Here is a 15,976-nt window from a genome sequence, read left to right as displayed (position 1 = left end):
TTAGCCCATAATGTGTTTTTACATTGATCGAGCATTAAGTTTCTTTTAATATCGGAATAGTGCTCAAATGGATTTTAAGAAAACCTTAAATTTGATAAAACTATCACTATCACACTAAATTCTAGAAATTAAATTTGTTTTTGTTTAGAGTATCGACTAAAGGCACGTTTTTCTTGTGCACAATCGTTGCCTTGTTCTCATTCTTCAAACCGAAAGTCAGGTGCATAGACGAAAGTAGTTTTGAAGTTCAAAGATGGATTTGCATTAATTGCTTCAAACTGCTGAGTTTTTTGTTTATACTCCAAAAAGAACGAGAAGACAGATTTTTGGATACCAGAGAGTTTCATTTTCTAATCGTATAATTTGGTTCAAAATGTATAGTTTTTCGTTTCTTCTTTCAACGCTGATTTCGATCTTGGAATTTTGCGGGAATTAAACGATCGCATTTTATAGATCAATAAATGGTTTTTAATGAATATGGTGCAGACCACCATTTACGGTCGTATATGCCGAAATATGGAGCTTAATATGCAAATGGCGTAGTAGCAAGAGCTTTCGCGAAAAATCGTTCGTCTTGAATCGAAACTGCGGTAAAACATCGGTAAATTTAATTAGATGACTTTTTTTGTGCCTTTTGAATTTCTTAATTATAACTGGGCTAAAGACGAGTCCTTGTGGCAGGTGATCGGTGCACTGATGGACTTCTTTTTATGGTAAACGTTACAATTTTAGGCCTCGAAATCGAGTTTCGGTGGGCGCTTATTAGTCGCTGCCTTTTGCCGTTATCAGCGAAATAATCCGGGTGTGAACTGAACTAAGACAAAGCCGAAAAATGATAGAAACTGAACGAAGAACGCAATTTGCTTAATGGCGGTTCATTATCGGTCCGGTTTTTTTCTCCGCTTCATTCATCGTTCTTGGCGCATTTTTTGTCCGATGCCAATTATCCCAATTACTCCAGGAAATTACTTATGCGTGCAGCCGAAACTCGTTCAGTAGTGCCACCACTTCTAATCTTCTTCACTTGAGTGCAATCACAGTCTACACTGAGAAACCAATTAGGCAAGGACGAGTAAAGACTCGTTTGTTCGCAGAATCAGTTGCATGCAGTAACTTTCTTTCCGTCTACATGTTGTAAAGAATTGTGGAAAAGTACAGTTACTTAGACGAAAACCACTCGAATTACTCACTGGCAAGTATTGTGATTAAAAGAGTATTTTGTCGGTCGGAGGTCGTTATTATGCGGCTGTTGCGTAATATTTAAAATTTTCCGGTTAAATACGTCTAAATGATGGTACGTACCTACCGGTACTCTGATTTAACGTGCAGCTTGAGGCATTATTTGAGCTTGGCCAATGATGTGACGAACAAACGGTGTGCGTAGATTTGTTTTTAATGCGGCAAAGTTTGCGGTTAATTCCACTGGGAGAGGGCAAGAAATCATCAAACAGGTTACATATACGAGAGGCTGTAGGTTTGAAATCTGCTTGTTATAATCCCGCAAACCGGCCGGACTGCATTTTGACTCTTCGCGTTATTAATCGTGCTGCGAAGTTGACTAATTTCGTCTTTTATTAGGTCTTAATGGTGCAAAAGTAGAGTAACTGGTGAAAAATGTCGCGGTTTTTCGTTGTTTTCATTCCATTGACCGGAGAACCCAAACTTGGTTCGAATATCCATCAGTCAAGCTTAAGGTTTTAGTTTATACTGTTTAGTACCTGAAGGTGATGGTTTGGAGCAAGTTTTGAGATTGAAATCTTAATTCATTCTTCTTTAAAGTTTTGAATTTATGCACTTGTTCAAAGGTTTGGTTTGGTGCCTAATTTTATGGTTTCTCACTTAAAGTGACTCGTTCGTGTGTAAAGCGTATCAAACCTTAAGGGATACTAAAACAGATTTAATGCATTTCAATATCGAATTACCATTTGGAAAAGTCTTGCGATTGTTTCAGTGTCAAAACTCTTGTGAACAAGTTTTGGTCTAGCAAAACATCATCTTGATCTTTTGCGTGCTTTTTGCCAAGATCAAGATCGTCTAACTCATCACATTGTTTTTCACTTGTACGTCCCTGGAATGAAATGCAAACAGAAAATTCAGCCCCAAAAAGAACGATTCTCACCCTTTATAATTATAGGTAAGTGATAGCACGCCCCTGCTAATTACGCCTCAAAGTAGCCGCGTATCGGCAGCGGAGGCTCAAAAGGATCAGTTGATTAGGCTTGAAATTCGGTACCCGAAAAAACAGGCTTTGTATCTATTCAATGTGGCTTTTGTCTACCTATTTTCGCTAGAATTCCTTCAATTAGGCGTGGACTACCGTAGATCGAACGGTAGTTGGATGGGAACGTTTTCTCCATCGGGAAATTTCGAATTGGGTGTCTATGTTAGTTGCCCGTTGGTGTCTCGACAAGATCAGCAGTCAATTACGAAAGCAACGTTTCGGTTTAACGCCGGCTTTAATTCCCCTGTCCAATTTAAAAAAAGAACAGCAAACATTTAAACTTAATTGAGTGGATATTTGTTTGTGTAACTCGCCGAGCGATATTTCCTTTCCCATCCTAAATTAAACTGTCGTAAAATTGAAGCGTCCCGCCGTTTTATTTCCACTTAAATAATTGGATCTCGTTTCTTTTCTTTTAAATGTTTACCCGTCCAAAGACAGTTTACTGTTGTATATAGAGACGTCACCCGTATAAACGGGAGCCAATAAAATTCGCGATTTATACAAGGCGCATATTTAACGTCGGTTCGCTTCCAATGGTAATGTACCATTCCGTCCATTCCGTACAACTAACAAGCAGTTAGGGCCCTTAAACTGTCCAATAATTTTCGGGGAATTTTCCAACTAAACTGGCCCCTATTCCGCTGCGTTACTTTAAAATCGAACATTCCGTTTTCACCACTGAAGCATTTTGGAAACTTTCTACGTGGGAACCATGGTTGGTAAATAATTGCCAGAAAATCGTCCAAATTACAAACAAATAAGACCGATTGGTAGCAATCAGGCCGTAATGGGACATTTTTCGGGAAAATTATCGATGAGGTATCAATTTTGGCTGATGTGCCGCAGGCCTTTAATAATTTCGTTCACATGCACGCGGGTAAAAGCGGTTAACAAGTGCCTGCTCGTGTCACACAACGCGATATTCGATGCGATGCTGAAGAGAAATCGATCAGAAAATTGCAATGTCTCAATAAGGCTAACAGACGATTTACTATGGAAGTTGAAGAAAATGATCAGCTAGTCTTTTTTAATGGTTTTTTTGGGGCTCCTAGATATGCAACCATCCAGGTCAAAAGGATGAAATCATCAAGTCGTTTACAGACCGAGTTAGAATCTGGAAACAGAATTGAGGCTTCTATAAAAATGATTTCTTCAAAACGGATGTTTCCTTTTGAAGCAGAAAAACGTTTTTTTGTGAAACTACTTGGGTAAAACTAATAGTATATGCCAGTATGTTTCATGTTATGCTCTACTTACACTTCTAGTGGCGCAAAAATGAGCGCGGTGATTTAATTTGTTGCTGAGATATGAGCAAAAAGGGGCGAAAAACATGAAATTTTCGACTACTTTTGCACGAAAAGTCAGGTGCATAGAAGTAAGTAGTTTTGAAGTTCAAAGATGGATTTGCATTAACTGCTTCAAACATCTGAGTTTTTTGTTTATACTCCAAAAAGAACGAGAAGAAAGATTTTTGGATCCCAGAGAGTTTCATTTTTGAGAAAAAGTTGACGTAAAACATTAATTTGGGCTAGTCTAGCACTTAAATGTGATACAGAAATTTCGCTTTGTGAGTGAAAATTCCCACTGTTTCCTAACTCCGGTTATACTTCGTGAATGGGGTTTTTTGCTCTCTATCCAAGGATAAAGCAACGCGATTTATGGGTTAAATAGCTTTTGAAATGTCACGAAAAAACGACGCCTTGTTTGAGCCATTTTCGCAGTATTGAACTCAACTGCGCCAAACTAATCGATTTCCTAAAAATTTGGCGAATTGCGTGAAAACTTCCCACGTAAAGCTGCAGTCGGCACTTATTTTCAATTTCGAGGCGGTTTTTCTGAATCTGCAGAACTTTTTATGTTTGAAGCTGCAGACTGTTTGCAAAAACAAAAATTACGTTTAAAAGTCAGTTTAAAAAAAATGTCGCTCCCTATGAGGGCGAGCTAGAGGGGCTTTTAGGACGATTCATTCAGAAAAATCTCTACACTATTAACTTTGCAATTTTCAAACTAGCCTCAACTTGCTTAAGTTTTTGAGAGTTTAAATTTGGAGTTGGAAAGTGCGGATTGGCTTCCACGAAGTTTAAAAAAAAAACTCCCAATAATTGAGAAAATCGTTGAAGGCAATCGATGGTTGGAACATGAGTAACGGAACGTGCCAAAATCAGCCCTCCAACTAATCTTCTATTTGAGTACCAAATTTTTTAAGAGGCGCTTACAATCCTTCTAGTATTTTCAAATTTAAAAAGATATAAGAATTGAGGCATTATTTATATAACTGAACAATACTTTCTCTATCTAAAGGTGTCAACAGCAGCCCTCCAGCTAGTCCCTAATTTGAATGACATTTTTTTGGAAAATCGGTTTCAAACTTGCCGAAAGTTTCAACCTCAAAAAATCCCAAGAATTGAAGCACGGTGAAAGCAAATCCGCGTTTGCCGGAAGACATCAGCAAATTTTCCTCGATCTTGCGGTGTTAAGTGCAGACTTCCTACTAATCCTCAATGTGGGTGACATTTTTTTAAATCCTTTGTAAGCGCGCAGGAACTTAACTTGCACTGTTAACCTGTCAAGTTTTAAAAAATCTCAAAAGCCGACCGAGTCGTCCAAACATGGTTAAAGCACACCCGCGCTTGCAACATCCAAATTTAAATAAATTCGCAATAATTGAGGAAATTTGGAAATCATTTAAAATTTGCAGGGTTAATAGCTTGGGGATTCTTCTATTGAACTGTATTGAAAGCAGCCTTTTTTCTCGCCCTCATAATGAGCGAGAATTCAAAAATTGCCAATTAAACGCGGTGGTTTTTTGAAACGTATTTAAAGCTTCGGACTCAAAAAAATCTCCAGAATTGAGGAAAAGCGCGATTAAATTGTAAGTTACAACATTCATAGGCCAACGTTTGTTCTTTTAAATTGTGCTGTCGGCAGTTTTTGGAAGACAATTTTTTGAAAACTTTCTTTTACACCGCAGTGAAGCTTCAACCTAATAAAAATCCTAACAACTGAGGAAAAGTGAGATTTAACTGATACGATTAATGCAGTAAACGCTCCATTTCGTGACCTATTCGTATACGTATAGACATACGATTTACTTGAATTTGTTCCTGAGAAATAAGCAAACATTTATATTTCACTTTCCGAATGAAAATTCGAAGTCAGTTCGAAAACTGACAAGATTTCCACGTGAAGTTTCGTCCAATAAAAGCTTCATTTAGTGCTCTATCCAGTGGTCAAATTTCTCAAAAAGCTCAAATGGTTTTTGAGATACGAAGGAAAATGTAACGTCTTGTCCGAGCAAATTTTGCAATGTTGAAATGATTCGTCGAGAACTAATGGTTTTTTTGAAAAGTTGGATTTTTGCAGAAAAATTGCCAAGGTTTTTAAAGGGATGCTTCATTTTGTAGATGATGCAGAGAAAAGGTGGTTTTATGTAATAATTGTGTCTTATCTTGCACTTAAATGTGCGATATTCAGATTCTAATTGTGTGAACAATGCAGCTGCTGTTTTAGAGTTTGATAATAATCTATCCAGTAGTGGAATAACTCGGTCTCTAGCTCAAAAGGTTTCTGAGATACCACGAGAAAGGCGGAGTCATGTTTGCGCCGAAGTAATAGTTCAAGCTTTGACTTATTGTGTTAAATTATTCTAAAAGAGACTGGCGATGTGAAGTTTGCATTGAAGCCCAAGAATAGTCTCACCTACTTCTTGTCGTGACCTTAATGCCTGTTAACTCTAAATAAAACCGACTAAGTATCGGCTGCCATTGCGCTCTACTCTTATTTATTGGTTGCGCCTTATTAACTGTTGAACTAGGTGCCATTAAGGGGTACCGCTTAATGCGAGCGCACCAAGTATGGTGTTAGCACACTACCAGAAGGATGATGCATTGGATTTTAACCATTAAGCAGCGATGAGCCAATTGCGAGCTGTTTAAATATCCTCTAGACATGCTGTTATTAAGGCTGTCAAAAGGTTTTATTGGCCTTCGGCCACGAACAAGCATCAGCAGCAAGTCGAACCGATCGAAAAAAGTTGCGCGAATGAAAAACCCTTGGGAATTTTGATGTTGACGTTTATGTGCTAACAGGCCATCAATGAAGCCCGCGAACGTATACATTATCCTAACAATGTTCGTTAGAGGGTTTTTTTCAGTCGAAAATAGGCCGGAATGAGATTTCGGAATTGGAGATTCTCCGGCAAAAAAATGATGAATGAAAGGATATTTCCAGGATTCTATCAACATTAACGGCTGCTACGCGCTCGTTCGGGCAGCGGTTTTTCGACTTTATGAAAAAAATTCATGCTTTAAATCTAATGATTCTGATCGGCTTGAAACAAAGGTTGCTCCTGTTCGATCATTAGGCGCAAACACAATATTTAACGAAATGCCCGAATTGCCTGCCCACTAATCTAGTTTCGGGCAAACAGTCAAAAATTAGGTTTTATTGGACGGTTCCACAGAAATCAGAAAACCAGTGGCGGAAGTCTTTTACTATTTCTCTTTGCAAATTGCTGGAAGATGAGGGGACAAGGTAAGTGTTTTGCATCGTCTATTTTCGTATTTATTCTCGTTTAATTCTCGTTAACACCGCTTTCAAATCGGCCCATCGAGCAAAGTGGGTGGATGTTAAGATTAAAAAAGCATAAACCGGCAAAAATACGGCAGCAGTTGCGCTCTACATTAAAATGAACAACATAAACTTGCTAGTTATATGTAGTCGTTTCAGGCTTTTACGGCCATATAAAATCCCCAGATTTTCGGACGTGTTTTTCTAATTTACGCTTCTTCAGTTCATTACGCAGCACGCACTCGATGGCGTCGATCAGAGCAGATGTTATAATTTGGCTAAAATCTACGACAAAACAAAAAACAGCTCGTCACCCGAAGGCCTAGTGAATAGTCAGAGCCAAGTATCTTGCAAAAATGGTCAAAATTTCCAGTTATTCTTTTCTGTAGTTTCAAAGATGTGATTTTTTTTTAAGTGTGCATCTTAGAAAAATCATTGACTGCAAGACTGTATTTTACTAATTTTAACACCGATATTTATTTTTTTCTGCCAATTTTCTGCCAATTTTCTGCCATTTTCAGTAGACTTTCAGCATCGTTAGAGTCAAGTCTTCTCTAAAGGTGGTAAAAGTTTCAAATTGCTACTTGCCTCAATTTCGAAGACTCGACGTTTAAAAGGAAGAGCCCAGTTCCCAAAACGTCCATTTTGAGACTTATGTTCACTAAGCTGGCAAAGCTTAGGATTTCGGCTGATTGTTATGAAACTTTGCGCATTTTAAAAAAAGTCTTTAAAAAAACTTTACTTATATTGAGAGCCAAGTGTCTTGCAAAAATGGTGAAAATTTTCATTTACTCGTTTTCTGTAGTTTTAAAGATGAGAATTGTTTTAATGAAAGTGTGCATTTGAGTAAAAACATTAATTGAAAGATTTATTATTTTTGACAGCGACATCTACCAAACCGGCAAAAATCGGAACTTTTTGCGATTATGATTAAATTTTCAGTATCGTTAGAACCACGTATTATCGACAGATGCTAAAAGTTTCAAGTTGCTACTTGCATTAATTTGGAAGACGTCAATGTTTAAAGAAAAGAGTGCGGTTGGTCGATGCTCTCAGTTCGACACTTATATTCATCAATCTGGAAAAACTCAAGATTTCGGGCGTTTCTTATCAGATTTCGAGAATATTCAGAGCCAAGTGTCTTGCAAAAATGGTGAAAATTTACAGTTTTCATTTTCTGTAGTTTCAAAGTCGTGATTTTTTTAATTGCGCATTTGAGTGAAAACATTGACTGAAATACTGATATTTACTAATTTTCGGCATCATTGCAGTCAAGGTTCTTCTAAAGATTATAATAGTTTGAAATTGCTAAGTACATGTTTTAATTTGGAAGATGCCAATGTTTAAAGGAAAGAGCGCAAATGGGTGAAAAGCGCATTTGGACACTGAATATTCACTAATACGGCAAACTTCAGGATTGTTTTGAAACTTCGCTCATATTCAGAGCCAAGTGTCTTGTAAAGCTGGTGTAAATTTGCAGTTACTACTGGATTTAGTTTGGAAGATGTGAGTTTTTAAAGAGAGTGTTGGTTTGAGTGAAAACATTCATTGCCAGACTGATATTTACTAATTTTATCACCCACATTTGCCAACCTAGCAAAAATTGGACTTTTCGGCAATTTCAGTAAACTTTCAGCGTCGTTAGGGTCAAGTATTTTCAATACGTGGAAAAAGCTTCAAATTGCTACTTGCATCAATTTGGAACACTCCAACGTTTAAGAGGAAGAACCCAGTTGCCCCGGCAAAACGTCCATTTTGAGACTTATGTTCACTAAGCTGGGCAAAGCTCAGGATTTCCGGTGATTGTTATGAAACTTTCCACATATTGAGAGCGAAGTGTTTTGCGCAAATGGTGAAAATTTCCAGTTACTCGATTTCTGTATTGTCATTACGCAGCACGCACTCAATGACGTCGATCCGAGCAGATGTTATAATTTGTCTCAAAACTACGACAAAACAAAAAACAGCTCGTCACCCGAGGGCCTAGTGGGAATTCGATTTTTCGAACAATAAATAATCAGTTTTCCGAACGGAATTAATTCAAATTAATACAATTTTAAGTGATTTCTGTTCATCATTGCGGCATTACCGCCGCCAAATGATAGATAATCATACGGTAGGCCACGCTGCCTTAAAAAACCCCGTTGACAGGCACTGGTTTAATATATTAAGTGTTGTTGGTACAAATATTTACAGTGGCGTAGCCCAGAAGTTTTTTTGCGATTGAAGCATCAACCACTCAATCCATGTAAATCAAAAGAAGTAGCGCACCTTTTCCATTCCCTAATTGACTTTGCGTCATCGGCAAGTTCCTCCCAATCCTCTGCATGGGAGTAGAGAAGTTTTACGTTTGAACCACCCACAACGAAGAGCAAGGAACCTAAAGTACGCCCCTGATAGCGCTAAAGCCGTCGACAGAGCTATGTGATATATTGAGCGTTATTACTTACCGAGGAAGTTAATAAGGAGGCAGTTAAATGTGTCTTTGGACTTACAGGCGTTAAGTTGTTGTGGGATTTTCCTCCTTTGAGCCGGTATCGTTCATCATTCGGGCGATTTAACGATAAGTCGTCGTGTTTGGCTGCCGATGTATTTATTGTGGCCTTAATACCGTAAAAAATCGCCGCTGAAAGTGAGATGTTGCTCGCATTCAATCGCAATCCCATCTCTTGATCCAACATTTATTGCGGATATGAAAGATGCTTCTGTTTATCGGGCAGCCAGTCAAGTTTGCGCCATCTGAAAGTCGAAAAACCAATTCGGCTTCGAAGGACCATCAGGTAGAAATTTCGACCATTTCAACTGGCAAACCCTTCGATTTACTGCCGCAGCCCTTTAATTACCTGGTGGGGGTTGTTCTGTTTTAGGCTGCCGTAGGCTGTGAAGTTCAATTGTTCTGTAAAAGTGCGGACGAATTTATGGGGGCAATTGAAGGTGTGAGGAAGGGTTGATTTATTGCTAATTTTCTGTCCTGGAAGGGGTTTAAATGGCAGTTGCCTAATAAAATGTCTCTAGATGGCTCAGGACTGGCATATTGGGCTTGATGGCGGTACTCGTTTCTAACTGCTGTTTTAGGATTTTTAGTCATGTGGTGTCTGAGAAAGGGAATGGGAATTCCATGTCCAAACCCAAAAAGTATTCATCTTTCATCTTAATTTTTTAGCTCCTTACTGGGAAAGTTTAAAAAATGTAAATAAGTTTTTAATAGATAACCATCTGTATCTCAGTTTATATTTCAAAGAACGTCCATAGTTGCGTATTTTCAGTACTTTTGTCCGGTGTAGAGAGCTGCACCATTTCAGATGCTATGGAGAAGCGATTTGAGGAGTCCGAACTGCGGATTTATCGAATAATTCTCAATGCAGTCACCGAACATTTAACAAATCAAGAATAGTAGAATCAAAAGCCAGGCGCAACTGATGCTAATAATTAAACAACGTGAGTTGGAGGACTACTTCGGTCACCTTTCGAGAAATGATTGAGGTTCAGTTAGAAGAAGAATTTCCAGTCGAATAAATATGATAATCGCCAACATCCGGACGGATAAGGCAAAGAAAGAAGAAAAAAAAAGAAAACGAAGAAGAAGAAAAAAATAAGAGTAATAGTTAGTCACATTATCAGACTATGAAGGCTTTCACGGCCGGTCAAATCACCTTTAGAAATGTTTTCCGGGCAAGAAGTTGCAGATTAGGACAAACAGAGAAATCAGCAGCAGCGGAGCTCGCACTGCTAGACGGCCACCAAATACGTAAAGTGTAAAAATTCGATAAAGTGGACATTCTGCACCAATCTCAACGGTATTATCCGAGACTAACCAGAGAGGCCATCGAGATCTTTAAACATGACAACAATTTTAATAGGAAAGAAGAAGTAACGGCTCTTAATCCAGATTGGAAACGCGTTTTGCGGCAAGCAACGTGTGCGCCAAAAAAAAAAATTTGAAGCCCCGCCCACTCCCCACGCATGAGCTCACACGGCCGGGCCGCATAAATGCGACAGGGGATCCAGTAGTTGAACCCATATGATGTTATCTTAAGGTACACAGAGTGTTAGACACTCTAGCGATGTTAGCACTAAGGATCCATAGATTAAGTAACAGTAAGAAGTTTGTAAACTTAGCTGAAATAAATATGTTCCAAAGAGTAGTTGAACCAGTCTTAGTCGGAAAAGTACGCGAGATCACTTCGCTCGCTGCCTCATCGCCTTTGATAATGTCAACCGCAGTAGTGGACGAAACGTCAGGAAGAAATTCCCATGGACCACGGCTGCAAAGCCGGGAAAACATTTCTAAATGTGAGTTAGTCACATTCTTGGAGCTTCTTCTTCTTTCTTCGTCAAGGAGTTTCTTATCAGAAGCTCCTCAGTGGGGACAAACCATAATCTAAATCAGTCCATTGAGCAAACAACAACAACAAGACACCCAACTTCAAAAGGAAATGGTCTGGATATATAAAACCCTAGCAGTCCACGTCTTCTCCAAGTATTGAGGAGGCTATAGATAGCCCAAAAATTGCTCCTAAAAGACATAAGCATCGTTCAGACTTGATATCTGTACATCAATTCTGAGACCCAGGAGATTATGAGAGAAGAATTAGGTACTTTTTGTATAGGGGGGTCCAAAATTGGAGTGATTTAGCAGAGAACGCCTGTTTCTTGAATAGAGAGAGCAAACTTAATTCCCCATATGTTTTTATTTTACCAAATATTGCTGTTTTGTAAAAACGTCCTGAAGACTGAACTTTCTGAAGAGCAATCTATTGGTGTACCCAGTTTTTCTCTACATGTGCCCGCTCTATCGTCAAGAATTTTTTTCTTAAAGACAAACCATAGATAACCCTGCTTTAAAAAAACAGCTTGCTGATCCTTTTTCACTGATTTTTAGATGTAGATACTATTTAAAAAAATTGCGAAACCTTTAAGCATTTTTGAAAAATGTCGAAGGGAAACTTGGAACAATCCCAAGCGTCGGGCTATTATGGTTCAAATTTATCTTACAGCTCATACAGTAATGCAAGGGTTTTTTGCCTGGATTCTTTTACACGAACACTTGAAAATAAGTTTGTATAAGCAAACTTCGTTACAGTTTTAAAAATAAGTTTTTTTTTTAAGAACAGGGGCGTCTTTAAAGTCGTTGGGGCTCCGCGCCACAATGTAAACGGGGCCGAGTGCGTCTTGCCAGTAGCGTGTTTCTCGTTTGAAAGTTGCAAAAAGAGAGTCTCGACTTATGTTGCAAGTATGTTGCAGTTTGCTGGACTAAATCTCCAATTTTTTTATCAAATTTAAGAAATAAATGTCCACGATTCCTTGAAAAAGCAAATGGTATGAAACCAAATTTTGAAAAATCCCAGCAAGGGATTAAAACTAGAGGTGTAAAAATAACTGGATTTGAATAATTTTAGATCAGCCTTATATTGTTGAGGCGGATTCATTTTTTCGCAAACTTGGGTATTTCGCCTCAAAAATTTTTGTCGGACAGAATTTCCTCACGTCTTTTATTACAGATTGATAAATAGTGCCCTTATTGTGCAATAAGATTATAATTATTATTTTTCAAAAAATAATCAAGAACCATCACCTACAGGTTATCCTGCGACACACTTAGGCTCAAGCTGTAAGAGAAAATTGCAATTAGTAAAGAAATTAATTTTAAAAATTTCCTTGACGTTTCGATAGCTATTTTCTGCTATCGTTGTCGAAAGAACGTAAATGAACCTAAAAAGAGTAGATATGTTAATATGTTTGTGAAAAAAATGAAAAATTTTCTAAACAACGAAATTAAATTTTGAAGCTAATTAAAAATTGAAATTGTGTATAAATATAACCTCTTCCTAGGTTTCAGTCATTTATTTCGAATTCACGAATTATTTATTTTTGAAGAAATCTTTCGTTTAAATTTGAATACGTGTTTTTTAAGCAATATGTGGATGATTGTATAAAGGGCTTGCTAAGTAATAAAAATAAAATTCAATATACACTCGATAAATTTAATAATTTTAATAACGTGAAAATTGTCTATGTTTGACAAGGAAAATAAAAACAAATTGCGCCAAAAGCCGACTTTACAATGAAAATATTCTTACTACGAGATCCTGGTTGTCTTAAGTGTGTGTTCTTATGTAATCAGATTGCCACAATGGCTCTAAAATTTAATTTAAACTTTTTTTTAAGGCTTCGAAAACGACCTAAAAATTATTTAAGGAACAGTTTCATTTATCAGTCTGCCGAGCCGAGTCTTCAAATATATCAATCGATACTAACTTTTAGTACTTTTATCCCTGCAGATATTTTCCATTCATGTAGCTCCGATTAAAAGTGGGTTTGATGAATGACCAGCTTCGTCTATCGATTAGTGTCTTTCGCTGAAAGTGTTGAAGTGCAGTGAGTGAAATGACGATCTAGAAGGCAAGGTGGTGCAAAGCAAGTGGTTGAGATCAGTTGTGATCGACAGCAGCTGTCCCGGTGCCAAAATTAACATTCCGGGCGCACGAGACCCGATTTTGTCCCGTGCAGCCAGAAGAGCGCCGGTCCGCGAGCTACTTTCGTGAGTGTTCGGAAACCGAGTCGGCACGCGTTGCCTCAGCCTCAGCCACCCCGGACTAACCGTGAGCGAGCCGATGGTGGGGGTAGGGCCCCATAGAAAACCCATGACGAAGAGCTTCCGAAAGCATTCAGCCGCGCGCCTTTGAGCATTCGCGATCTCTCCGCCTTTACCCCTCACTTGCGTAGTGTTTCGGTACCTCAGCACTCTTGTCCTTTATGGCTCTGGCGATGACCCTCGGCCAGAAAAACATGTACAACGTGATCCAGCACTCAATGCCCCAGACCAACTGTGTGATTGTGTCGCAGGCCCAGAAACAATCGGTGATCGGCGGCAAAAGGCCGCTGGCTCCTGCCCCCGAAAGGAGTTCGGTTCTAGTGTCCACCAGCAACAACAGCAACAACAGCAACGGCAGCAGTTGCAAGAGGAAAATCCAGTTCATGCCGTATGGCACACCAAATCAGCAGCCTGCCTCAGTGGCTCGCCGCAATGCCAGAGAGAGGAATCGCGTTAAGCAGGTGAACAATGGGTTTGCTACCTTAAGGTCGCATATTCCGCAGAGTGTCGCCCAGACGCTGTCGCCGCAGCCCAACTCCAGCAGGGGCGCCTCCAAGAAGTTGAGCAAGGTGGAAACGCTGCGACTGGCCGTCGAGTACATCAGGAGTCTGCAGCAGATACTGGACGAGAACGAGGGCGATCCAGGCGACAATCAGGCCAACTTCTACGGCTCGCCCGATTCCAACCAGCTCTACCAAAGTGCCTCCTATTCAGTCCTGCTGCCCACGCCGTCCTGCTCGGAGGCATCCGCCTCCCCGACTCCGTCCCACAGCTCGGAGGGCTCGTTTTCGGCCACTTCGGCTTACACGAACGCCCTGTACCATCACACGGAAAACTACGAAAATTACGACCCCAAGAGTCCCGAGGACGAGGAGCTGCTCGATGCCATCTTCTCCTGGCAGCAGGAATAACCCGCGACCCGCCTTTAAAAGCCTCCAAAGGTCAGTATTTTTTCAGCTGAGCATTGCAAATTCGCATGGCCCCGGGCCCATTATCGGGGCATGATAATAAAATGCACCCCAATTTTTATACCTGTTCGGGCTTACCTGACGTATAATGCATTCGCTCCTACCCCTCAGTTAAATCCCGTTCATTTTTTTTGTCCGCAGACTCTTTTCAGTGCACTCTGACAGGGGTCCCGCGATATATAAAGACTAGTTTCTTATAAAGTCCGAACAATACCGTCTAAGACGTTGTGAAAAGGACACTTTTTCCCGCGCGCACTCTGCGAAACAAGTTGCTCCAACGGACTTTTTCCCTGTTTTTAACCGATTTTTTCTTGCTTTGCAGGTTGTGCAGTTTCGGCCAGTCCCACCACCACTAGCTTACAAGTCCAGTGCCTTTGCTTCATTCCAGTGAGAAGTGATATTTATATTTTCGAGAGTTTATCACTGTTTTTTCTAGTCATTGTTGTTGTACATTTTGTATATATGAAGAGTAGTTTAAGGCGTTGTGGTTCTCGAACCGACCAATCAAAATTCTCTATTTATCGCAAACAAGTACTTGCATAGTGTTATAATAGTTTACTATCGTACTGATTAATTTTAGGTTTCCTACTGTACATTCGTTGCTTAGTGTAAGTTTTAGTCTAAGTCCGCCCTATTGCCTTGCAGGTGAAATAAACTCGAGTTTACATTTTTATTTGGTTTTTGACTTTTCCCCTCATTCCTGCCAAAGACTTTTCCTTTCAATTACATCGCTTTCAGTCGACGTTTGCTGCATGCCAAAATGAATGCTTCGGGCAGCGAAGATGATGTATTATGTATGATGAAGAAGTTGAGGAATTTCAATTGTCCGCCTTGTTCTTCTTCCTGGTAATTCCTCACTTAATTTCATACAAAAACTAATGAGTTGTTTGCTGTTTTCGTCAGTTGCGTTGAACTTGCTTGCGAAGATCTTGTGAAAATACAATTACATTTAGGAAGCCGCCTAAGAGAACAGGATCTAGAATGTTCGAAAACAGAACAGCAGCCTGATGTAGACATAGAATAGAATGCAGTGGCTTTCTGAAACTCAAACTGACCCATTCCATGCATCACTGGCTGGGTACTTGAACACTCCAGTTCCATTGCATTTGGTACCCCGCCATAAAATTTCCATATGGAGGGTTGGACCAATAAAACAAGGCAGGTGCTTCGTTACAGTATCCACGCGCCAAACTTGTATATTAACTCGGTTGATCTTATCGAACTTTCTTATTAAATACAGGGGAGCAGATGTGTCTTTTTGTTTTCCCTTAGTTACATGCCATTAGAGCATATTCTAGCTATCAGTTTATAAGTCAAGTTTTCATTGGTAGTGCGTTTGAGAGCAATTTTGTTGTCACTTTTTGGGAATAAATTGCGATTTAAGATGAAAAAAGTTCTATTAAAAAAACATCAAATTGTACCTATTAGCGTGTATACCTATCCGAAATCGCCTTAGATATTTTAGTGAATTTTGCAGCATTTTTGTCTTTTAATATTGAATAACCATGTTTTTTTGACTGAAACATCCAATATCTTAGTAGAAAAAATCGTGCGTCATTGATGGACAAAAACCAATTTTAGCCCATCATTGCCTGATCAATTCCCAACAAAAACGTTATC

At 39.3% G+C, this 15,976-nt stretch overlaps 1 protein-coding gene across 1 annotated transcript; it reads left to right on the top strand.

Annotated features, from left to right (window-relative positions):
• The first annotated feature begins 12,637 nt into the window (after nt 1–12,637).
• Nucleotides 12,638–15,029, top strand: LOC109542007 (achaete-scute homolog 1a). Its single transcript, XM_019911068.2, has 2 exons — nt 12,638–14,329; nt 14,679–15,029. The coding sequence occupies exon 1, from the start codon at nt 13,550–13,552 to the stop codon at nt 14,297–14,299; it is 750 nt and encodes a 249-aa protein (XP_019766627.2). The 5' UTR covers nt 12,638–13,549; the 3' UTR covers nt 14,300–14,329; nt 14,679–15,029.
• Nucleotides 15,030–15,976: the final 947 nt, after the last annotated feature.

Source organism: Dendroctonus ponderosae, unplaced genomic scaffold, assembly GCF_020466585.1.
Source record: "Dendroctonus ponderosae isolate FM_Combo_2020 unplaced genomic scaffold, Dpon_F_20191213v2 Dpon_F_20191213_1, whole genome shotgun sequence".
In the NCBI taxonomy this organism is placed as follows: domain Eukaryota; kingdom Metazoa; phylum Arthropoda; class Insecta; order Coleoptera; family Curculionidae; genus Dendroctonus; species Dendroctonus ponderosae.
Note: the sequence above shows the minus strand (reverse complement) of the source record. Positions and strands in the feature narration are given on the sequence as shown.

Excerpts from the sequence above, each read along its gene's own strand:
- LOC109542007 (XM_019911068.2), top strand. The coding sequence starts at position 13,550 with ATGGCTCTGGCGATGACCCTCGGCCAGAAAAACATGTACAACGTGATC.